The sequence below is a fragment of the Neomonachus schauinslandi genome, chromosome 7 (genome assembly GCF_002201575.2).
Source record: "Neomonachus schauinslandi chromosome 7, ASM220157v2, whole genome shotgun sequence".
NCBI lineage: Eukaryota > Metazoa > Chordata > Mammalia > Carnivora > Phocidae > Neomonachus > Neomonachus schauinslandi.
Window position 1 is genome coordinate 86,116,959 of NC_058409.1, and position 23,478 is coordinate 86,140,436.

The following is a 23,478-nucleotide window of genomic DNA, read 5'->3' on the forward strand; positions in this document are numbered from 1 at the left end:
AGTAGATTTTTCCCCAGATCTTCCAGAGAACTTGACCTTGATCAGTTTCGTGATACCCTGAGCAGAAAGCCCAGTCACAGTGCCAGACTTTGAACCTACAGATTTGTGAATAAATGGGTATTGTTTTAAGCTGCAAAGTTTGTGGTCAATTTTAGGCAATAGAATACGAATATGCTTCCCATGGACTCTAAGATGCCTTAAGTAGGAAACCTCTTTTGGATTTCCTTAACTTCCCCTCAGGAGGACCTGAAACATAGTCACTCTTCTTGCTTCCAGTCCCACTATCTGTGAAAGAGATGGGGAGACCTGCTCCTCATCATTCTATCCACACACTCTAAATCTCAACTCCTCTGCCCTTGGTGGCCTAGCCAGGAGGCTACTCTGCTTGGCCTTCCACAAACAGCCTGTGCCCTGCCAGGCCCGGGAGGGCAGCTTGACCAATCTCTGCTTCCCAGGACTCAGGGACCTTTGACCAATCTATTGATCTGGACTCCTGGGCAAGCAGCTGGGCTAACAGACAGACACCATGAGGGCTCTGCTGTTCCTGGGGTCCCTGCTGGGAAGCCTGGAGTCAGCGCTTTTGGTGAGGGCTTTGGAAACCAGGAGGACTATGCTGGGATGGCCCTGGGCGTCCCTATCACAGCCTTGGCCTCTGCTCATGTCCTTTTGGTCCAGGTGACTGGAAGGCCTTTTTGGAAAGGCAAGAGTAACCCATAAGGCCCAGGTGGAGGAGAGAGAGAGAGACAGCCAGAGCTGGTGGATATGAGGACATGGCCTTCATTTCTGGGGGAGGGGACCTTAAGGAGTCAATGGGAAGAGGAAGGGTCTAGGTCTTTTGAGGAAATTTCTGCATTTCTGAGATGTGAGAGGAAGCTGAGAACTGGCATGGGATCAGAGGCAAGCTATGACTTCTGGGAAAATTCCCTGCCCTCTTCTCTCCCTTGTAGATTCCACCTTGGAAAGCCCCCAAGGAGCATAAGCACAGAATGGATGAACACACAGTGGGTAAGTACCCTGGCTGCATCTCCTAAGAGACCCTTGGAGGGGAATGAGTATGGTGGGGAGTGTGCATATGGCGATTTGGGGCCCTTGGAGCAAGGGGAGGGATCCTGGGTACTCTTCACTTTGTCCCCACTTTGGCTGGCATTCAGACCAGAGTGTCCACTGTGCACCAGGGCTGGTGCCCATGGGCACTGGGGAGCCAGAGTGATAGTGAACTGTGTGCTCCTTGAGGGCAGGGCTTGAGCTGTATCTGAGTGCCCAGGCCAGTGCCTGCCAGTCTTCTTTCATTTCCCTAGCCTCTCCTCTTCTTCCCCTTCCCTCAGTACCTCTCACAGTCGGCACCAGTCATACCACACAGAGGTCAGGGCCCTTGATGGACAAGGAAGGATCAGAGCAGGGCTCTGGAGCTTTAATGCCTCTGGATCCTGGCTTCATCACTTATGTGCTGGGTGACTCTGGGCAAGTGACTTGACCTCTCTAAGCTTCAATTTCCCCAACCATAAAGGCTGGTAATAGTAAAACCTCTTAGGGCTGTGGACGAGAAATGAGTTGTTAAACCATGTGAAGCACTCAGCCCACAGACTGTGGCATGGTAAATGATTAAACTGTATTAGCTTTTATTTACCAAGCTCCCTTTTGAATGGGGGATGTCTGCATCTCCCCCCTCCTCAAGCCATGCCACAGCTCCCCATTGCCTTCATTCTTCCAGGCACTCAATATTTGCCTAGAATTGTGAACTACTGTGACCCTTCCATGGGAAGCCTGGTTTACTGTGGCCAGGCCCAGCCCCTCAGCATGGCACTAGGGCCCCCCTGCTGGCCTCTGCCTCCTCTCCTCATCCTTCCAAACTGCTTTCCTCTCTCTTGCCCAAGCCAACCTGGGTGCCCTGCCCTTGCCTGACCACCTACTTGAGGTCCTCCTCCTCTCTGTCCATCCCATTGACATCTTAAAGGTCCATCTAAGACTCCTCTCTCCTCCTTTACTCCTGTTCCTGGTTTGGCCCTCAGCAAGTGCCACTGAGCCTTTAACAACAGAATAGCAGCTAATGCTTACTGAGTGCATACTATGTGCCAGACTCTGTGCTAAGTGTTCAATAGACATTGTCTCATATAAGCTTCACAACACTCCTCTGAAGTAGATCGTCAAGTCTTGTCATTCCGGGTTGCCATGTTCTGTAAAGTCACCGAGACCACTGAATTAGCAAATACTGAATGGCTGTTCCTAAAGGAAATATAAGATTAGGTTCCTGTGAGCTCCAGTCACATTTTCATCAATCCTCAACATAAAAGCTTGTTTTATGTGTCCTTCTCCTTCAAGATGCCTTCCTTAATATATTGTTGCTTCATTAATACCAAAGCCGTGGCCAGCAGCACTATAACTCATGCCCGCACAAAGCTTATCTCACACAACACTCTCCGTAGCACCCGTCATGGTCTGCTTGCACTTAGGAACGTCAACATCAACACTATATCTAGAGGCCATTTTCTTTTTCTTTTTTTTTTTTTAAAGATTTTATTTATTTATTTGATAGAGATAGCAAGAAAGATCACAAGCAGGGGGAGAGGTAGAAGCAGGCTCCCTGTGGAGCAGGGAACCGGATGCAGGGCTCGATCCCAGGACCCTGGGATCACAACCTGAGCCAAAGGCAGACGCTTGACTGAGCCACCCAAGCACCCCTAGGGGCTTTTTTCAACAGTAAAAGCATCTACCAGAAGCACATGATTTCAAAAATGTGGCTCTAAATAGGCCGTGAAAAGGACACTTCTTTACAGGACAAGAGCCAAAACAAGAGGCAGAGCATTACCTTGTTTCACCTCAGCTGGGGATGTGTGTTTCAGGCACCTCACATTTTTCACCTTTCCATGCATGTCCGTGAATGACCATAAAAGCACCTTGAGAATTGATTTGGGGATTACAAATAAATTTGCACAAGAAGGCAGATTTGCAAATGCGGCAAATAGAGAGGTTCGACGGTACTGTTTTAAAAAATAATAATAGCAATATTTTCATTGTAAAAACTTTAGAAATTACAGAAATGCAAAAGAAGAAAAAAATTCCTCCAGAATCCACCATCTTCTAAAAAAAAAAAAATTCCTACAAACTTTGGAGCATGTCCTTCTAGATTTCTTTTTTATGAATATGTAAATATATTTGTACAAAAATAGGACCACATTTGACATGCTTTTTTTTTTTAAAGATTTTATTTATTTATTTGAGAGAGAGAATGAGATAGAGAGCATGAGAGGGGGGAGGGTCAGAGGGAGAAGCAGACTCCCCACTGAGCAGGGAGCCCGATCTGAGCAGGGACTCGATCCCGGGACTCGATCCCGGGACTCCAGGATCATGACCTGAGCCGAAGGCAGTCGCTTAACCAACTGAGCCACCCAGGCGCCCCTTGACATGCTTTTTTTAACTTGGTCTTCATTTGAAATTATGTTTTCTGTACTATTATATCTGCATCACTAAAAGTGATTTTTATTATAAAATATACATAAAATTTACTGTCGTTTTTAAGTGTACAAGTCAGTGGTATTAAGCACGTTCTATTGTCCTGCAAAATCACCACCCTCCATTTCCAGACTTTTTTCATCTTGCAAAACTGAAACTTTTCAACTGTATAGTTGACCCTTGAACAAGGTTAGCAGAGCTGATGCCCTCCCTCCCTTGCTGTAGAAAATCCACATAGAATTTTTGACTCCCCCAAACTTAACTACTAATAGCCTGCTGTAGCCTACTGACCAGAAGCCTTACCGGTAATGTAAACAGTTAAGACATATTTTGTACATTAAATGTATTATAAATTGTATAAAGTAAGCTAGAGAAAAGAAAATGTTATTAAGAAAATCATAAGGAAAACACATTTATAGTACTGTATTTATTGAAAAAAATCCACCTCTAAGCAGACCTGTGCGGTTCAAACTTGGGTTTTTCAAGGGTCAACCATACTATTATCATTGCCATTTTACAGAGTAGGAAACCAAGGCTCAGAGTGGTCAAGTGACCTCTACTTTCAACTAGTATTTATTAAGTGCCTGCTTTGTGGCAAGCATTCTTGGGGGTGGCAGACTTGCCCAAGGTCACCCAGTGAGTAGATGGTGAAATCAAGAGTCCACTCCAGCTGTCTGATTACAGAGCTGAAGCTCTTTTTTTTTTTTTTTAAAGATTTTATTTATTTATTTGACAGAGAGAGACACAGCGAGAGAGGGAACACAAGCAGGGGGAGTGGGAGAGGGAGAAGCAGGCTTGCTGCTGAGCAGAGAGCCCAATGCGGGGCTCGATCCCAGGACCCTGGGATCATGACCTGAGCCGAAGGCAGAGGCTTAACGACTGAGCCATCCAGGCGCCCCAGAGCTGAAGCTCTTAAGCAGGAAGCCGTCTTGAAGGCACAGTAATCTTTTCAAGAGTCTCCCTATTTTCCAACCAGACCCTGAGGGGTGGCACCTGGGCAGGGGGCATGGGAATGTCATCAGGGCATGTGTTATCTCTGCAGTTCTCACGGTCACAGGGGAGCCCTGCTACTTCCCCTTCCAGTACAACCAGCAACTGCACCATAAATGCATCCACAGGGGCCGGCCTGGCCCCCGGCCCTGGTAAGACTACCCAGGGGGGGTTGGAGCAGGGGCCTGTGGGAGATGGATTCTGCCCATCCTTCTGCCCAAGGAAGCCTGCTTGGAGAGAGGGGGCTCTGATAGGGAAGGGTGGGCCAGTCCCCTGGGCAGAGCAGGGAAGCTTCATCTCTTTCTACAGGTGTGCCACCACCCCCAACTTTGAGCAGGACCAGCAATGGGCATACTGCCTGGAGCCCAGGAAAGTGAAAGGTGCTACACACGGCCTTTGGGGTGGCCCAGAGCCCTCTTCTTCCCACTAGTTACTCTCCTGGGTATCATCAGCCCCTATACATCTGGTATTCTGGGCCCATCCAGACCCTTCCCTCCCTGCAGAGGGGAAAGTTCTAGCTAGGAGAAGGTAGCCCCATTTTGCAGGTGAGTAAATAAAGCATGGAAACTCGGGAGTGCCAAGGTCACAAGCAGGTTTGGTAGGGACTTGGCCCCCATGAGCCAGGCTGTCTGACTCAGACTCCTCACTCTTCCTTGTACTGTGTCCATCTCTCAGACCACTGCAGCAAACACAGCCCCTGCCAGCAGGGAGGGACCTGTGTGAGCATGCCACACGGCCCGCACTGCATCTGTCCAGAACACTTCACTGGGAAGCACTGCCAGAGAGGTAAGCAGGCGGAGAAGCCAGGGGAGGGGGCACGGGGAAAACAGGGCAGTCCTGGGCCTACGGAAGAGGTCTCCAGATCCCCAGAGACTTGGCAAGATCCCAGCCTCTCCTGAGACCACTGCCCCCACCCCTCTGTCCCCAGAGAAGTGCTTTGAGCCTCAGCTTCTCCAGTTCTTCCATGAGAAAGAAATATGGCATAGGCTTGAGCCGGCAGGTGTGGCCAAGTGCCAGTGCAAGGGTCCTGATGCCCACTGCAAGCTGCTGGCCACCCAGGGTGAGTGGAGGGCTCAGGAACTGGCCTGGGAGGAAGGCCAAAGGCCAGGAGGAGAAGCTGTTAGGAAATCGGGCGGTGTGTCCAAGGAAAGGGGAATTCTCGGGGGGGGGGGGGGGGGGCGTGTCTCTGAGCCCAGAGGTGGCTCAGTGCGCTCCATCTGCCAGCCTGCCGCACCAACCCGTGCCTCAACGGGGGCAGCTGCTTAGAGGCGGAGGGCCACCTCCTGTGCCGGTGCCCAGCTGGCTACGCTGGACGCATCTGCGACGTCGGTGAGTCGGGGTCTTGGGGGAAGCAGAAGCTTCGCCCCCAGAGAGAAAGGGCTCCCGGGGCGGGAGTCGGGAGAATGGGGACAGGGGCTGAGAGGGTGGTGGGAAAACATACCGCTTCCTGTCTGCAAGGAGCCTCCTCTCTCCCCAGACACCGAGGCGCGCTGCTACGCCGGCCGCGGGCTTCATTACCGCGGTAGAGCCGAGACTGCGCTCTCGGGCGCCCGGTGTCAACCGTGGGCCTCAGAGGCCACCTATCAGAAAGTGACTGCAGAGCAAGCGCTTAACTGGGGACTGGGCAACCATGCCTTCTGCCGGTGCATTGGGTGGGGGTGGGGCGGGTAGGGCGTCCCCCTCCGCCCCAGGGCCCTCTGGGGCTCCTCGCGCTTTAACAGCGCCCCCTCCGTGGTTATAGGAACCCGGACAATGACACCCGCCCGTGGTGCTTCGTGTGGAGTGGCGACCGGCTGAGCTGGGAATATTGCCGCCTGGCACAGTGCCAGGCCCCAACCCCGGCGGCTCCTCAGAGCCTGTCTCCAACCTGGATCCCCTCTGGGCACCCGGACCTTCCCTTGCCCTCGCTTTCAGCATTGCAGATGCCTCAGCCCGCGACCCCAGGTAGCTGGGAAGGGGCGGGAAGTCGGAGGGCGCACGGCGAACTACCTTCCAACCCTTGGTGCGGCTCCCAGCACTCAGCCTGGGCTGCTCCCACAGTGCCCAGTTCGGGCTGCGGACAGCGGCTCCGGAAACGGCTGTCCTCGGCGAGCCGCGTCGTCGGGGGACTGGTGGCCCTGCCCGGGGCGCACCCCTACATCGCCGCGCTGTACTGGCGCCACAGTTTCTGCGCCGGCAGCCTCATCGCCTCCTGCTGGGTGCTGACGGCGGCTCACTGCCTGCAGGACCGGCGAGTCCCCGCCCGCCCGGGGCCCCGCCCGGGACCCTAGCTCCTCTCTCCTACGTGCCCAGCTTCCGCGCGACACCCGAACCCTTGCCCTACCACCCCCCATCCTTCCCCAGCGCCCCCAGGAGGAAGCTGAAACCCAGCAAGGGGCTCAGGAGCAGGAGGCCAGTGGCCGGCTCTGAGCGCGCTTCCCTCCGGCCCCCCTCCGCCCGCAGGCCCGCGCCGGAGGAGCTGACGGTGGTGCTCGGCCAGGACCGCCATAACCAGAGCTGTGAGCAGTGCCAGACGCTGGCCGTGCGCGCGTACCGCCTGCACGAGGCCTTCTCGCCCATCACCTACCAGCACGACCTGGGTGCGTGGGGGCGCCCCCGCGGCGACCAGGGGGAAGGGGGGGAGGGCTCCGAGTCCCGGCGCCCGGGTCTCATCCTCCTCCCCGCCTGCGTTAGCGCTGCTGCGCCTGCAGGAGAGAGCGGACGGCCAGTGCGCGCTCCCGTCGCGTTTCGTTCAGCCGGTGTGCCTGCGGAGCGGAGCTACCAGCCCAGCCGAGCCCGAGGCCGCGCTCTGCGAGGTGGCCGGCTGGGGCCACCAGTTCGAGGGTAGGCAGAACGGCTGGGGGCGGCAGGGACACCTCTGGCCACCGGGGTAGGCGAGAGAAACCCGCAGTTTTGGTACCACTAGGGACAGGTGGCGTTGACCTCGTGGGTTGGGAGGACTTGCAGGGCCTTTGTCTCTGCAGTCCCCTCCTGCCAGGGCCTGGGCTTCACTGCTGGGGGGGGGGGAGTGTCCCCAAGTCTCCTAAGGGGTACAGAGAGAATCACACTTTCTCTTGGTTCTTTCTGGGCGCTGCGATGCAAGAGCTAACAAGGATGCCGGCCTTGCAGGGCAGTCGGTTCCCTAATTGGGGTGCATTGTTCTGAGTCGTTGGGTGGGAAGTGGGGGTGGGGTTCCAAAGCAGTTCTGCTCCGACCCGCCCATTCAAATCCCGGCTCTTCTCTGGTCTCAGTTTTCTTGTCTATGAAATGGTGTTAACAGCAACTCTCTTCCTCACGGGCTTGCTGCGATAGAGGCCAATTAGTGGGCTGCAAGCAGAGTCGCGAGGGGTGTGAGGAAAGCGCTCTCGGTTCGCAGGGGCGGGGGAATATTCCAGCTTCCTGCAGGAAGCGCAGGTGCCGCTCATCCCTTCCGAGCGCTGCTCCGCCCCCGACGTGCATGGAGCCTCTTTTACCACCGGCATGCTCTGTGCTGGCTTCCTCGAGGGCGGCACCGACGCCTGCCAGGTGAGCCCATGGGCCGGATTGGGCTCAACGCCCTCCTCCACCCGGTCAAGTGCAGACTCCAGATCAAGGGTGCTGAGCCACGTGTCCCCGACCCAGGGTGACTCCGGGGGCCCGCTAGTGTGTGAGGACGAGGCCTCAGAGAGCCAGCTCATCCTGCGAGGTATCATCAGCTGGGGTTCGGGTTGTGGCGACCGCTACAAGCCGGGTGTGTACACCGACGTGGCCAGCTACCTCACCTGGATCCAGGAGCACACCAGTTCCTGACCGTCCAGAGACTCGTCCTTCCCTCCTGTGTGATTCTGGAGTGGAAGGGTGGCTGGCCCATGATTATGGATGGCAAGGATTGTGTTCCATTCCTCTTAGCACCATCAGCCCGGCGCCAGGCATGGAGTAGGCACTCAATAAAGTGCTTTTGAAAATGCTTGAGAGGCACAGCTCTGCAGGGGCCCCGATGGGGAATGCCAAGACAGTAAACGGGTGCACTTCTCCACACCCCTCAGGGAACAGGAGCTATTGAAATCTTAAGCAAGATCTAGAGATTCATGTCCAATTGATGTTTACTAAGTGGTACTGTGTACCAAGCCCTGAGCAAGGTGATTCCATATATTATTCCTTGTTTGAAACTAACTTATTAACATTTAAAATTTATAGAACAGAGGTTCTCACCCTCTGCTGTACACCAGAATCATCTGGGGAGCTTTCTGAACCTATGCCTGAGATCCGCTTCAGATCAATTAAGTCAGTATCTCTAGGGATGGGGTATGGTATGGGTAGTGTATGTTTTTATAACTCTCCGGGTGATTCCATGTGCAGTGGAGGCTGAGAACCATGGTCAGAAAGGCTTAACATTAAAACACTGGTGTGGACTCAGAGCTGGCAATGTGGAAGACACCCCCCCCCCACCCAACTTGCACTAGGGCAGTGGGGCTCAAAGTGTGCCTGGACCACCACCAGCAGCATCAGCGGAAAACTTTAGAAACACATATATTCTCTGGCTGCCTCCCATACTACTGAATCAGAAACTCTTTTGAGTTGGGACCCAGCACTCTGTTTAACAGATTTCCAGGAGAGTCTGATGTTCCTAACGTTGAACCAAACTGGGGATCCTGGGGGTTGAATGGTTACCAGGCTGAGAGGTCTGGCTGTCCAGACTTGCTCTCTTTCTTTTTTTTCTTTTTAAAGTGCTTTTTTTTTTTTTTTAAGATTTTATTTATTTGAGAGAGAGAGAATGAGAGAGAAAGAACACATGAGAGGGGATAGGGTCAGAGGGCAAAGCAGACTCCCTGCCAAGCAGGGAGCCCAATGCGGGACTCGATCCAGGGACTCCAGGATCATGACCTGAGCCGAAGGCAGTCGCTTAACCAACTGAGCCACCCAGGCGCCCCAAGACTTGCTCTCTTTCTTTTTGTTCTTAAACCCACGTGTACACTGTGCTTGGTGAGCCAATTAAGTTAGTTTTTCAAGGGGGGCTTAGACGTAGGCGATTTCCTCTTTTTTTTTTTTTTAAGATTTTATTTATTTATTTGACAGAGAGAGACACAGCGAGAGAGGGAACACAAGCAGGGGAAGTGGGAGAGGGAGAAGCAGGCTTCTCGCTGAGCAGGGGGCCCGGTTGGGGGGCTCGATCGCCCGACTCTGGGATCATGACCTGAGCCGAAGGCGGGCGCTTAACGACTGAGCCACCCAGGCGCTCCGCAGTTTCCTCTTTTAGGCTAACTTTACAACTTGACCACGCCTTCCCCTCACCCCACGCATACATTCTCCAGTGTACGTAGTCTCTCTGTGACATCGCCATGCCTCAGTGTCACAACTCCGCCCGACGTGCGTCACAGTGTCCGCGGTTCCAGGCACATGGAACAGCCGGATATCGCGCGAAAGTGCGCCTAGACGCTAGGGGTGCGCTTTGAGCCGGAATGGGAGACTGGAAAAGCTATATCAGTGCGGTGCTGCGGGACCAGCGCATTGACGACGTGGCCATCGTGGGTCACTCGGACAATCGCTGCGTGTGGGCATCGCGCCCCGGAGGCCTTCTGGCTGCCATATCACCGCAAGAGGTGGGTGTGCTCACGGGTCCTGACCGGCGCACCTTCCTGCAGTCAGGCCTGAGCGTGGCAGGCCGCCGCTGCTGCGTCATCCGCGACCACTTGCTGTCTGAGGGCGATGGAGTTCTGGACGCACGCACTAAAGGGCTGGATGGGCGCGCGGTCTGCGTGGGCCACACCCCACGTGTGCTCCTCGTGCTCATGGGCCGGCGCGGCGTGCACGGGGGCATCCTCAACAAGACAGTGCATAAACTGATCAAGGGGCTACTCATGCAGGGCACCTAGCAGGACAGCTAGGCTGCCGTGTGGCTGGGCCAAAATAAACTGCTGGGCGTGGCTGGTTCATCCTATGTTTGCGAGCAGGGCGGTTGCAGATGAGAAAACCAGTTTCCCTGAAAGATTCTTGTGGGGGTGGGGGTGTGGGGGGGGGTTTGGTACCTGATGGGGCTGGGATTCTGAGTCCAGAGGCTTCCCAGCCTCCTGTACCCTCTTATCCATGAGAGCCCTGCAGAGGCCTCTGGCCTGGCTTCCCAGAGTCCTTTCCCAAAAAACTTTGCACACCTCTGTGCAAGACACACTATAAAGGGAGCCCCTCCCACATCCCTCCCCAGGTGCACCCCAGGTAGGCCCTATGGGATCAGGGAGTCAGACTGGAGGCCGGTGTAACTTCTCACCCCCTCCACTTGGCAGGAGGAAGCCTTTGCAAGTGTTGTGAGTGGGTGGTGGAGTAGGGCCAGTAGCTGGAGAGCAGCTCTGGGGCTCCCAGTTTCTTGCATCTCCTCTCACATACCCCAAAGGGAGTGGAAGGAGAGCGCATGTCCAAGACCATCACAATGAGGTCTGGGGCCCTAGGGCCTTCCTCCCCCCTTGCTGTCTAAGGAAGAACTTAGGTATCGCCCACCCCTTGACCCTCACTCTGCAGGCCTCAGCTCCAGGGGCCCTGTGGAAGAGGAGGAATTAAAAATCTTGGACGGGTTTAAGTGAGGCTTGGTTTATTGCCCAAAGGTAAAGGACAAAGGTGGGAGGGAGGGTTGCTGGTCCCTGCCCAATATGTGCTGGGGCCCCAGGGTATGGCCTCTCTTGCCCATTTCCACCTTCCCTGCCCCACCTCAGTGTCTCCTGACAAGCCCCCACCTGTCACTAGTTTTCTGGAACACTAATCTTATCCCAGAAAGGGGAAGGGAGTCCAGAGGCAGGGAGAGACTAGAGGAAGTCAGCTGAATGGGGTGGGTGGGGATGGCGCAGAGAGCTCTCTTTATACTTGCCTTGGGGGTGGTCCCAGGCCCTAGGAGGGACTCCCAGGAAGTCTGAATCAGGGGTTGGACTCATTAAGGCAGGGTTAGGTGGATTGTTGGGGTGAGCTTGCAGGAAATAGTGCTGCTGAACCCCGAGCCATGGTCTACCTCCCTCCCCAGATGGAGAGCACACAGACTTGTAAATGCATAATGAGAATTTAATTCCTTTTTCATCATGCAGTATCGGGAAAGGAGGTTGTGGCAGTGCTGCAGAACAGCTGATGAGGATGAGGAGAGTGGTATAATGGAGGAAGGAAGGTGACCGGGAGGGGTGAGAACTCAGCCAGTGACTCAGCACCCACATCTCTGCACAAGCAAACAGCCGCAAGTCATGTCCTCAGACCCACCCTTACTCCTGCTCCGCCGAGTCGGACTTGTGTGTACAGGAGAACCAAGTGCAGGCCTCCCAACAAGACCCCCTTGTGGGCCAAGGACTCAAAATCATAGCCAGGTACCCCGCAGCCTGCACACAGCTCCCCACAGGTGCGTCAGTCCACACATGCAGGATGACACATGGTCTCACCTGAACATGCTCACACACACATCACACACTGACTCTCAGTCACACAAGCCCAGACCCCTGAGGACCCACACAAGGACAGGCCCGTGCCCACAGTGCAGAGACACGCCCCTCTGCCCTTCCACAGCGGGCACCAAGCACAGGCCCTTCCCTGCCCCCGGTGGCACTTGGGACCACAGGCTAGAGGCGGGTGGCATTGTGTCGAGCAGGCAGTGCCAGGCGGGGGGACGGGGTGGCGGGGGGCAGCTCCTCCAGGAACACCCTGGTGGGCAGCGGGGGGGAGCGGGGCTCAGGCCTGGCACAGCACAGAGTGGCGCGGGTGATGAGGTGGTCCAGGGGCTGCAGGGAGTGCATCCAGCGGGGCAGGAAGTCCCACGTCTGCAGCCACTTGGGCAGGTGTCTGGGGCTGCGATTCTGCAGGACACTGACGAGCACCACAAAGGCCAGCAGGGCCCCAAAGGGCGCGCCCACACCCACCATGGCCCGCCAGCCTGCCATGGAGACGCCGAACACCAGCGAGGGCAGCAGCAGGAAGCACAGGAGGAGGTAGAGAACAGCAAACCAGCGGTACTTGGCGGTGCGCTTGCCCAGCGCCTTGGCCATGCGGATGGGCAGGCGTGTGCAGGGCACCGGGTACCACAGCAGGATGCCCGAGATGTTGAAGAAGAAGTGGCAGAGGGCGATCTGTAGAGGAGAGGGCAGAGGGGCTGAAGTGGGCGTGGGCTCTGGCTCCCCATCATGCCAGCTGAGGTAGATGAGCGAAGCCTGGCCTGGCCTGGGCAGCAGGAAAGTCAGAGCTGATGTGCCCCTGGTAAAATACTGAGACGCACTTCTGGACCAGGTGGTAAATAAATGCTGCCCTAACACTACACATTCCCCCCCACCACTGACCCCTCTCGCAAATTGCCCAGCAGATCCTGCCCAAACCCAGCAGCAGAGAGATGGATACTAGTTTCTGGCTCGGCAGCTCTGGCCTTCTGATTGGTCTGAGCCCTGGCCCCAGCCCCAGGCTTGTCATTACTCCTTTGCTCCTAGAACAGCAACCCCTTTGCCATCTGCCCCCCCTACTTGTTCTTGGTCCCCAAGAATGGGCCAGCCCCTGTCGTGCTGCAGCCCTTCCTCAGAGTGCAAATCCCACTAGCTGTTGTTTGTGTGATTATCTGAGTAGTTTGCGCCTGGTAGGTGCTAAGGTCTTGGAGGTGGCACCAGGCCGACTTTGCCCCGTGTGGTTTCCACAGAGCCTGGCATAGTGGGTGGCCCCCAGTAGGCAGTCAAAAACTTTGTTACATGGTGTCCCACCCTGGGTCAGGTGCCCCGACTCAGTCCCAGTCCTGTCTTGCCCCTGGCAGCCACCCTCCCAGACGCACCTGGAAGGAGCTGGACAGCTTGTCCTTGGGGCTGGCCAGTGCGGCCAGGATGGCCGTGGTGGTAGTGCCAATGTTGGAGCCCAGTGTGAGGGGGTAGGCCCTCTCGATGCTGATCACACCCAGGCCTGGGGGCAGACGGAGAGGATAGGTTCTCCCCGGGCCCCTCCCTCAGCCCTTTCCCTGCCAGCCTGCCCCCCCCCCGCCCCGCCTTGCCATGGGCACTCACCAATGAGTGGGGTGATGGCTGAGGTGAACACAGAGCTGCTCTGGACAACGAAGGTCATGCCGGCACCCACCACCATGGCGAAGTAGCCTGTGGCCCAGGTGAAGGGGGCGGGGAAGTCTACGAGGACACCCCCGTCCCAGCAGGGTCAGTAGGAGGGCATTGACAGAGTAGCCAGGGCCTCCCCTAGGGAGGAGGGATTGGATGCCTGCTTCCAGGTGGGGCCTTGTCAGTGCAGTCCCCTGCTCAACTGCGGTGGCTTCTACTTGCCCTCCTTGATCTTGGGTTAAAGGCCCTTCTCAGCCTGGTTCATTCACACCATTGCTTCGACTGTTCCCTCTGCCCAGAATATCCTCCTTGCTTCTACATGTTCCTCTTTGGGGCTCAGTGCAGATACCACGGCTGCTGAAAAGCCCTCCCTGACCCTTGGCCCCCTGGCCAACTTTGTTTCTCTCGTCCCTAAGCTCCCCTGAATCCACAAAGGCACCTGACTCCAGTATTTGTTATGCAGCCTCCGCCAGGGCCGGGCACCGTCCCCAAAGCCTGAAATGAAGCTTGAGATGAAAATCAGATGGTGTCATTCCCCTGCCCCAACCCTTCAAGGGCCCCCATTACCCTTAATAAAGTCCAGGCTCTGAACACAGCCTGTGGGGGCCCTGTGGTCTGCTCTATCCCTGTTACCTTGCCAACCTCTCCCTGCCTCGCTCACTGAGCTCCCACCACACTGCTGGCCACCTTTCTGCCCAGCTGGTCCCTGCCTCTGTGCCTTTGCACCTGCTGTTCCCTCCGCCCTGAACACCCCTCAGCCACATCTGACAACTCCTCATTTCGGCCCCCTCACGGAGACTGCTGACTGCCCATTGAAAGCAGCTTCTTCCATATTCTCTATTTGTCACTTTTGCTTTCTCCTTGGCAGTCACTCCTCTATCTGAATGTATCCCCCTTGACCATTTATTTTTCATTGTACATCCATCTCCTCCTCTGGGCTGGGAGTCCCCTGAAGGTAGGATCCATCTCTGTGGCTCAGCTCTGTATCCTTGGCACTACCCCATGCTTGGGCACATGGGTGTGAGTACTTGTTGAATGAGTCAGTGGCCTCTGAGAATCTGTTTTGAGCCACGTACTCGAATGGAACCACAGCCAGAGGAGGCGCAGATCCCCAGCTGCCAGCACCTCGGGAACCTCAGATCTATCTACACCCAACCCAACTCCTTCTTTGTTCACAGGGAGAAACTGAGGCTCAGAGATGGCAGGGCTTCACTCAGATCACACAGCAAGGCAGCGGTGGGACTTAGTAAGATTTGGAAGGTCCTGTCCTGGGGCCCGCACACCCAGTTTTTAGGGGCTCACCAGTGTTGATAACCTTCTGAATGACCTTAGCCACCTGGCCCTTAAGCAGAGAGTTGAGCATCTTGACGAGGAGGATGAGGCAGGTGCATAGGAGCACCAGGGAGCCGGCCAGCAGAATGAGCCCCACGGCCAAGTCAGGCAGCCCTGTGTCCACGAAGATGTGGTTGCCTGGCAGGGGGGAGTGTCAAGCTGCTGAGAGCTGAACCCCTACAGCTGGTTCCCAGCCCCCCACCTTTGCTGCCCTCTCGGGATTGGAGCCTAAGATCCCACCTCAGCCTCCTTCAGCTTCAACAGCAGGGCCTAGCCAAAGCCCAGGAGCCGAGCTGGTTGACAGCTAGCTTTCCTGGGCCTGGTAGCAGCAGTGGTGGGGGTTGGGGGGGGCAGACCTTCCTCTGCCCAGCTCTGCCCCTGCCATGCCAAACATCTCCCACGATGCAGGCACTCACATTTCTCCACAGTGGCATTTCCAACGGTCCAGCTGTTGTTGGCTTCTGCCCTGGGTATGGGGGTGGGAGCCTAGATTAAGAGGAGAGTGAACTTAGGGGTGCCTGGGTGGCTCAGTCGTTAGGCGTCTGCCTTCGGCTTGGGTCATGATCCCAGGGTCCTGAGATCGAGCCCTGCATCAGGCTCCCTGCCCAGCGGGAGGCCTGCTTCTCCCTCTCCCACTCCCCCTGCTTGTGTTCCCTCTCTTGCTGTGTCTCTCTCTGTCGAATAAATAAATAAAATCTTAAAAAAAAAAAAAAAAAGAGGAGAATGACTTAGGGACAATTTAGGAAAATGTAGCCTGGGGTTGGGGATAAGGGGGGAGTTAGGGAGAGGAGGGAGGTGGGCCTTCTGGCTACATGCCCTTGGACAGTTGGCCTGTCTCTCTGAGCCTGTCTTCTCTGCTGGAGAGATGGGGGTGGAAATGCCTGCCATACAAGAATCTGGCCATGGTCAGCCCTCTGAATATTCTGTGCTCTCACTGCGGCCCACAGGGGCATCCTGATCCTGTGGCTTCTTGTCCTCGTTTTCTTCCACCTCTCCTTGGCATTGGGTGCTTCTGACTATGGCCCTCCTTCCGAAAACTCTCCCTTCCCCATCCTTTATTACCGGTGCCTCTCTTGGTGCCCCCTGCTTCCCCAGCATCTGTGCCCCATCCTCTCGCCTGAGGCTCCATTAGCCCAAGCTCCACTGTCCTCTTGCTCAAATCCTTATGGGAGGGGCGCCTGGGTGGCTCAGTCGTTAAGCAGCTGCCTTCGGCTCAGGTCATGATCCCAGGATCCTGGGATCGAGCCCCACATCAGGCTCCCTGCTCAGTGAGGAGCCTGCTTCTCCCTCTCCCACTCCCCCTGCTGTGTTCCCTTTCTTGCTGTGTCTCTCTCTGTCAAATAAATAAATTCTTAAAAAAAAAAAATCCTTACGGGAGAAGTTAGGGTTCAGGGGTTGGGGGGACCATCGGTGGGCAGAAGTCCAGGCCCCACCTTTCTTCCATCCCCCACCTACTCCTCGGCGGGGGAGGCCCCCCAGTTCAGAGGGCCCAGGGCCAGGCAGGTAGCCTAAATGAGGGGCTCAGTCTAAGCGTGGGGGTGGTGGAGGGGTGTGTGTTGGGCCTAGAGGGGCAGCAGCCCCTCAGCTCCAGGCCAGTGTCACCATCCAGGGACGTAGCCCCGCATGGCCAAACGGCCCAATTCTACAAGAGAAACCCCATACTTTACAATTATGTGAGGGCCAGGTTGGTCTGGACCACTACTTTGCAGCCTCATTGGTCTGAGGAATTATTTTTTTCTTAAATGCCACTGGGAGCCTTATCTTTCCTTCAGGATCCCAGCCTTGAAAGGAAAAAATGGGCTGACCTTGGATGAGGAGAAACCATCTCCCAAAGGAAGAACTGAGCCCCAGAAAGGGACACTTACTCCCAGGGCTCCAGGCAAAACGCCAGAGCAACAACTTTTCCTTATTCACCCTCTGCCGCCTCTGGGAGCTGATATGGGCTCTGGTCCCAGGAAGTTCTGCACCCACAGCCCCAGACCTCCCCTGTGCTGAGGGTCGTGTCTCAGGCGGGGGAGTGGCACTTCAATGGCATGGCTCCTTTAGGGTTTATTCCAAACCATGTCATTTATAAAATATATGATAGAGGTAAGAACTATTTCTGGAGCCTGGCTTCAAATATGGTTTCTCTTAGGGGCCTGAGCTGCTATGAGTGTGAGTGGGGCAGTGTGCTCTTCTGTGTTCTAGCTGGCCCAACCAGGGCCCTGGGGCACCCTCAAACCCAGGCCACAGCTTCAAGCTGAGAAACCAAGAGAGAATAGTCTCCGGTGGGCTCTGCTGGAAAAGCGGTCTGGAAAATCGGTGGTAAGTGCCGCAAGGGTGGGAGGGAGCCAGGTGTAAGGGGGAGAGCCGTGTGTTTGCCATCCAGCAGATCTGAGCAAGTCCCATTTTTTACACCAACGACCTGGGGCAAGTCATGCCACCTCTCTGAGCCTGTTTAAAACAGGATGCCATAAGAACTGTTATAAAGGGGCACCTGGGTGGCTCGTCAGCTAAGCGTCTGCTTCGGCTCTGGTCACGATCCCAGGGCCCTGGGATCGAATCCCGCATCAGGCTCCCTACTCAGTGGGGAGCCTGCTTCTCCCTCTCCTTCTGCCTGCCACTCCCCCCTGCTTATTCTCTCTCTGTCAAATGAATAAATAAATAAATCTTAAAAAAAAAAAAGAGCTGTTGTAGAGGTTACAGGAGAAAATGTGTGTGAAGTGCTCTCCGCAGGCTTATCTCATGATAAGTCTTCAGTAAGACATCGTGCCTCCTAATCGGGATTAGATCCCCTCCGTCCCTGGGCCCATGTAGGATCACACAGTGGGAAGGATGTGTGCTTATGTGTTTGTGTGAGATTGACATCCTAGCCAGGATCAATGGCTCCTGCAGGTGTATCTCAGGGTCCTGGCCCTGTTGGGGAAGACCATGGTGGACCAGCCTGGAGCCCTGGGAGGCAGATGATCCCTGAGATGAATGCGTGCCTGACCAGCTTGTGCCCCACTGACCTGGCTGGGCCCAGGGTCTCTTAGGGGAGGAACTTCACGGGGCCCCGGGGGTGGGGGGGTGTCCCACTCAGGGCTGGCTGTGTTAGGGCAGGGCAAGGCTGAGGGCTAAGGCCCCTAGGGTTTTGACACTTGACCTTCCTGCCAGGATTGTGTGGCTCTGGCTGAGCTCATAGGGGTGGGGGTGGGGGATGCAGAGACTAGAAAATGTGAGAGAGGAGTAGGGGTGGGGATGCCGGAGAGTGGGTAGGCTGCACAGTCAGGCTGGGGGTGGGTACTGAGTGAGGGGAGGGAGCAGGCCCAGGGCTTCCTTGTCAGGAAGGTGGGAGCTCTAGCCTTGACAAATAACTGGGCAGCCCAGGGTCTGGAACATACCCCTAGATGTGCCCATCCTTCCTGGGCCTGGGGGTGGTGAAATCTGTGGGAAGAACAGAATAAATGAGCCCCAGGAGCCCTAAGCTGAAACCCCAGCTGAGCCACTCCCAGCTGTGTGACACTGGACCAAACACTTAACCTCTCTGGGCCCCAATTTCCTTCCCTGCAGCATGAGGTCTATAACGCCCCCACCTCTTCCCAGGGGCTAGTTTTGAGGAATCTTGGAAGAGAGTTAGGATTTAAGTGCCAGTAGGAACTGAAGGACATGATTAAGCTCACAGAAGACTGTCAGGCTCCAAGAATCCTTTCCCTGGGGAGAAACACACAGGATGTGGGCCTGTGCTGTAGTTCAGCCTGCCGGGGAAGGGGGGCTCTAAGGGCTTTGTTTTTCTGGAAGCAGAAATCACCGTGCCAGCAGCGCCATCTGGTGGCAAAGAGGAGAACTCCTTCTTAGAGCAGCACCTACTGCCCCTGGAGCAGTCTCTGGGTGGCTGTGGTCGCCTGGTGGTATTCAGGCCCGACGGGCAGAGTGGGAAATGGACACATATGGTGGGACACCAGACTGGCTTCTGGAAGAGGCAGCGAGATGGAGGTTCAGAAGCATGGGCTCCAGATTCCACCAGGATTTTCATTTTACCTCGATGGTATGGACTTGGGCAAGCCTCTCTGAGCCTGTAAAATGGGCCAGTGATAAATCCTATTTCCCTGGTTGCAAGTCCTCAAAGGATGCTTGTTTAAGCAAGGCAAGTATGGTTGACAATCCATAGTGTGATTACATAAGAAGGTAATTCCCAGGACAGGGGTAGGCCTGGAGGGTCAAGAGGTGTTGGAACATTAAAATTGCCTCTGGGTTTTCTTCCACCATCTGGAAACCATCAGATTCCCAATACGGTCTTTGGTGACTGGGTTCCTTGAAGACTGGTTTGGGCGAGGTTGGGTGTCCAGTTGGGTGAAAGCTGGAGGCCACAAGGACAGGTTGGAAGGGAGACTCGGTGGCCACAGGAAAAGTTCGAGTCTGGTGCAGGAGGAGCCACAAGTACACATGGCCGGAGCAGGTACTCGCTGCGGAGCCGTGTTCCATATGACCCGACGTCGAGAGAGGGTGAGAACAGGGAGCTTGGATGCCACCCCTCAGCTACTCTCAAGACCGGGAAATCCCATCTGGATACTGCTCTGGAGGACCCGCTCTTCCGGGAGAACTGGGCTGCGAGGCCAGTGCTCAAGCTAGCGGTGTCGGGCGCAGTGGAGACAGCCCCCCACCGAGTGAACTCAGGTGGCTGACTTCACACGAGTGGGAGACGGGATGCTCGTGGCCACCTCGCCAGCGCTGAGTGAGGATTCCGTCAGGGGCAGGCTACGTCCGGCGCAATGTTGCCAGGGGCGGCCTGCTGGGCGCGGCTGCAGGTGGGCAGCAGCTCTGTCAGCCCGAGGGAGGGACTCCACAGCCCAGGAGCTCCCTCCCGTGGCTTGTTTTCTGTAAAGATCAAGCAGTGTGATTTCTGTGTGGTCCAGATCCTGCTATGAAGTGAAGAGGATTTGGGCAATTCACAGAGCTCAGAGAGTGCCCAGGGGGCTGGTGAGAAGGCAGCACTGTGTTTGAGGGGTCACAAAGCCAGCCTAAGGCTGTCCGCATGAGCTTTTTGATGTCAGACTACCTAGAACACTCAGAAGTGCTGAACCAGAGCTGCTCAGATGCTCAGGTGCTCAGATGCTCAGGTGCTCAGATGCCCAGATGCCCAGATGCTCAGATGCTCAGATGCTCAGATGCGAAGGAGCCACACAGAGGTTGGGTTGAAAGGATGCTCTCTGTTCACGCTAGCATCAAGGGCCGGTGACATCAAGTAGCAAGTAGGAAGGATGAGGGGGCCAGGCCATGCCGAGCCTTGGACTTCAGGTTTCCTTCTCTCTGTTCTGAATGGAGTTGCTTCTTGGATGTGATAATTAAGGAGAAGCAAATACCGTGGATTATGGGTTTGATGAAGCACCTCCCTTTCCATGGCTGAGTGAGAAAGTATGCTGATCGCCTGCTTTCTTGTGAGCCTGGTGTCATGGCAGGTCCACAGGTGTGCTACTGAGCCAAACACATCTCCATTCCGGGCAGAAGGACTCATGGACACACACCTGTGGCAGTCTCCCAGAGAAGGAGCGCCGACGAGAGTACAGTGACTGTCGTGTCTCCAATGAGATCTCCACATGGCCCACTTGTCTTGTTCCTGCTTGTTCAGCTTCCCCAGGCGCCCTCATAACCTCCTCACCACCTGCTCCCCATGTTACCTGGGCCTCAAAACATGGCACAGCTGAATCATGACTGCCCCTGGCACCCTAGCGGGGAGAAGAGAGCCCTAGACTGCTAGACCTGTCCTCAGGGCCCTGAAATGGTAGGACAAGCTCCGGCAGGCCTCTCGGAGCCTGTTCTCTACCTGTGAAGCCAGAAGGTAGAGCCAGATCAGTGGTTCTCAAACTTGAGCACGGAGTAGACCTAGAGGACTTGTTGAAACATAGGCTGCTGCGTCCCACCCCCCAAGTTCTTTCTGATACGTTTTCCTGATGACATGCCGACTCGAGTTGATTGATAATAGCTGCCTCAAGCCACTGGGAGACTGGAAAGGATTGGCACAGAATTACTTGTGGCCAGGCCTGAGACTCACCCCTGTGGGGTCTGGGTGGCACCAGATCCGGATGAGACTGTGGTTTCTCAGGGACTCATCACCGGTGGCAATGCTGGTAATCACAGACTTGTCCAGCTGTGTGCAAGATGTGGGGTCGGGGTGAGAGGGGGTCCTTACTATCCCCCCAGCCCCCACTGCATGCCAGCCTTGCCCCCACCTGGATGATGAGCTTGGTGAAGGGCTCTGTGATGATCTTGAGCAGGTCAGGGGCGTCGCGGCCACCACAGATGTTGAAGGAGGCGACCACCAGTCGAGTGACATGGTGCAGGTACCCGGTGGCGGCCTCCAGGGGCAGCAGGACCAGAACCGACAGCCAGTTAAAGCAGTCATGCACCGTGGCCCCTGCGAAGGCCCTGGGCAGGGAGGCCATATTGCAGGGCAGGCCAGGGCCAGGATGCACTTATGCTGGGGGCTCCTGGCACCTGGGACCACCCTCCCCCGACACACACAGGCCCCTCACCACTCTACCCCCTCACCGCCGAAAGTCAGTCCTGTCCCCCGCCTGCATCAAGGCCACGATGGTGTTGGTGACAGAGGTGCCGATGTTGGAGCCCATGATGATGGGGATGGCAGAGCTCACCTCCAGCACTAGTAGAAGAGGGGACCTCTTAACTGTGTGAGGGCCACCCAGCTCCTGCCCCTGCAACATCTCCCTCCAGACCTGCTGCCCACGTCCCAGCCCCCAGTCCTGCCACGATGCTGCCCAGCCTTGGTGTCACAAGTACATGCGGGCACATGTGATGTGTGTGCGTGCACAGTGAACAGATGCACTGCATGTGCACATATGTATCTGAGGGCCCATGTCCTGCATGCAAATGCAGATCTGTGCTCGTGTGTGCACGTGTACACGAGTGTGATGGTTAGCTTCATGAGTCAGCTTAGCTAGGCTCTGGCACTCAGTCATTCGATCCGACAGTAGATGCTGCTGTGAAGGTATTCCACAGGTGTGATTCACCTCTACAACCAGTTGACTTTAAGTAAAGGGGATTAGCCTGGATAATCTGAGTGGGCCTCATCCAGTGAGATTAAAGGCCTTAAGAGCAAAACTGAAGCTATCCAGCATTGGCTTCCACCCAAGAGTTCCAGCCTGCCCTTCCTAACAACCTGCCCTACAGAGTTTGGATTTGCTTAGCCAGCCTCACAATCATGTAAACCAATTCCTTGCAATAAATCCTATGTACATCTCCAGCAGAGTCTGTTTCCCTGGCCAATGGAATAAGTGACTATGTGGTGGTATGGAGCTGAGCCTTCCTGGGGCAGGACTCCCCATTTGCCACCTTTCCAGATCTTGAGGCACCCCTCCTGGCTGAGACTACTCCTGGCCATGCCTTAGAAGACAGAGTGGGAGATGCTGGAGTCCTGCTCTTGCCCTTGCCCTTAGCTCCCTGGCCCCACTTCTCCCCCTGGCCGCCAGCCCGGACACACCCCCTCAGCCCCCTCCAGCCCCCGCAGGCCCCCGCGCTCTTTCCCTAGCCCCAGTGGGCCAACTTACAGCCGGAGGAGACCATGCTGACAACGATGGACGTGGAGGTGCTGGAGCTCTGCACCAGCACAGTCACCAGGATCCCCACCACCAGCCCCGCGACTGGGTTGGACAGGATGGCATTGTCCTTGAAGATGTCACCAGCCACCTTCCCTGAGGAGCATGAGCCAGCATTGCCTGATGCCCTTCAGGAACCCTGTCCCGGTCCCCTCCTCTGGCCCTACCTCCAGCCAGCTGGAAGGCGGAGCTGAGTACGTCCAGGGAGCAGACGAAAAGGTAGAGAAAGGCGAGCATCAGGGGCACCTTGAGGAGAGTCATGCCAGCCCGGCGCAGCTTCTGGGCCAGCCCAGGCTCTGGAGATGGTCCAGTCGTGAGCATACGGGCCAGGGGCCAGGGGCCAGGGCACTGGGTGCTGCTGCCCCTGCTGTCCACCCTCTGCCCAGGCCCACCTGGCTTCTGCTCCTCCTCCAGGGCCAGCTTGGCAGGCAGGGGGTCATGGCGCTCCAGAACCTCCCCATAGGGGCAGCCGTGCTCAGTAAGGGCCACAGCGCTGAGACTGGGGAAGGCGTAGGCGGGGGTCCCTGGGATCCTGTGCAGGACTGGGGAGGGATGCTGGTCAGGAGTTCCCAGAAGCCCTGGGATAGGCAGGTTTGGGGGGGCGGGCTGGCAGAGGGGTGGAGACCTCACCGGGGACGTGAGCAACTGTGGGCACACAGGGTCCAGGAATGGGAGCCGTACTCACCCTGAGGGCTGGGCACGTAGGCAAAGGCTGTCCCACGCATCATGTGTCCCCCTCGGACTGGGAGTGGGGAGACAGTCGGGCCCCCCAGCCTCTCTCCATAGGACATCATCTTGGGCACACACTGTGGGGCGGCAGCAACGCTGACTGACAGCTACCGTGTCCTGGAGACTCACACATAACCTACTCACCCACCCACTGTCCATATCCACACCCACGTACTCACACGCACAAATACCCACGGTGTGTGATTCCCAACACACACCCAGTGAAGCGCACCCTCTACCCCCACATGTGCCAGAGAGGCACACTCAGGTACTCGGCCCAGATTCATGTATTCATTCATTCAGCGAGTGTTTCTTGAGAATCTACTCTATCCTAGGCACTGAGCTAGATGCTGAGGTACAGCGACAACTAAGTCCAAGGACAATTCCTGCCCCCAGAAAGCTCCAAG

General features: G+C 56.0%; 3 protein-coding genes across 3 annotated transcripts; 2 read left to right on the plus strand and 1 right to left on the minus strand.

Annotated features, from left to right (window-relative positions):
* Positions 1-413: 413 nt before the first annotated feature.
* F12 (coagulation factor XII) lies at positions 414-8,224 on the plus strand. Its single transcript, XM_021698807.1, has 13 exons — positions 414-583; positions 948-1,005; positions 4,493-4,592; positions 4,750-4,820; positions 5,116-5,226; positions 5,369-5,500; positions 5,665-5,769; positions 5,918-6,083; positions 6,182-6,670; positions 6,883-7,019; positions 7,114-7,263; positions 7,796-7,944; positions 8,041-8,224. Exons 1-13 carry the CDS (start codon positions 527-529, stop codon positions 8,206-8,208), a joined length of 1,893 nt encoding a protein of 630 aa, XP_021554482.1. The 5' UTR covers positions 414-526; the 3' UTR covers positions 8,209-8,224.
* A 1,633-nt stretch (positions 8,225-9,857) lies between these two features.
* Positions 9,858-10,271, plus strand: PFN3 (profilin 3). The gene has a single exon (XM_021698795.1). The coding sequence runs from the start codon at positions 9,858-9,860 to the stop codon at positions 10,269-10,271; it is 414 nt and encodes a 137-aa protein (XP_021554470.1).
* Positions 10,272-11,981: 1,710 nt separating this feature from the next.
* On the minus strand, positions 11,982-23,136 carry SLC34A1 (solute carrier family 34 member 1). Its single transcript, XM_021698783.1, has 12 exons — positions 23,028-23,136; positions 22,735-22,884; positions 22,510-22,638; positions 22,295-22,438; positions 21,279-21,390; positions 20,960-21,155; positions 20,782-20,877; positions 15,188-15,257; positions 14,742-14,909; positions 13,395-13,511; positions 13,169-13,293; positions 11,982-12,485 (listed from the first exon to the last, which is right to left on the minus strand). The coding sequence occupies exons 1-12, from the start codon at positions 23,134-23,136 to the stop codon at positions 11,982-11,984; spliced, it is 1,920 nt and encodes a 639-aa protein (XP_021554458.1).
* Positions 23,137-23,478: the final 342 nt, after the last annotated feature.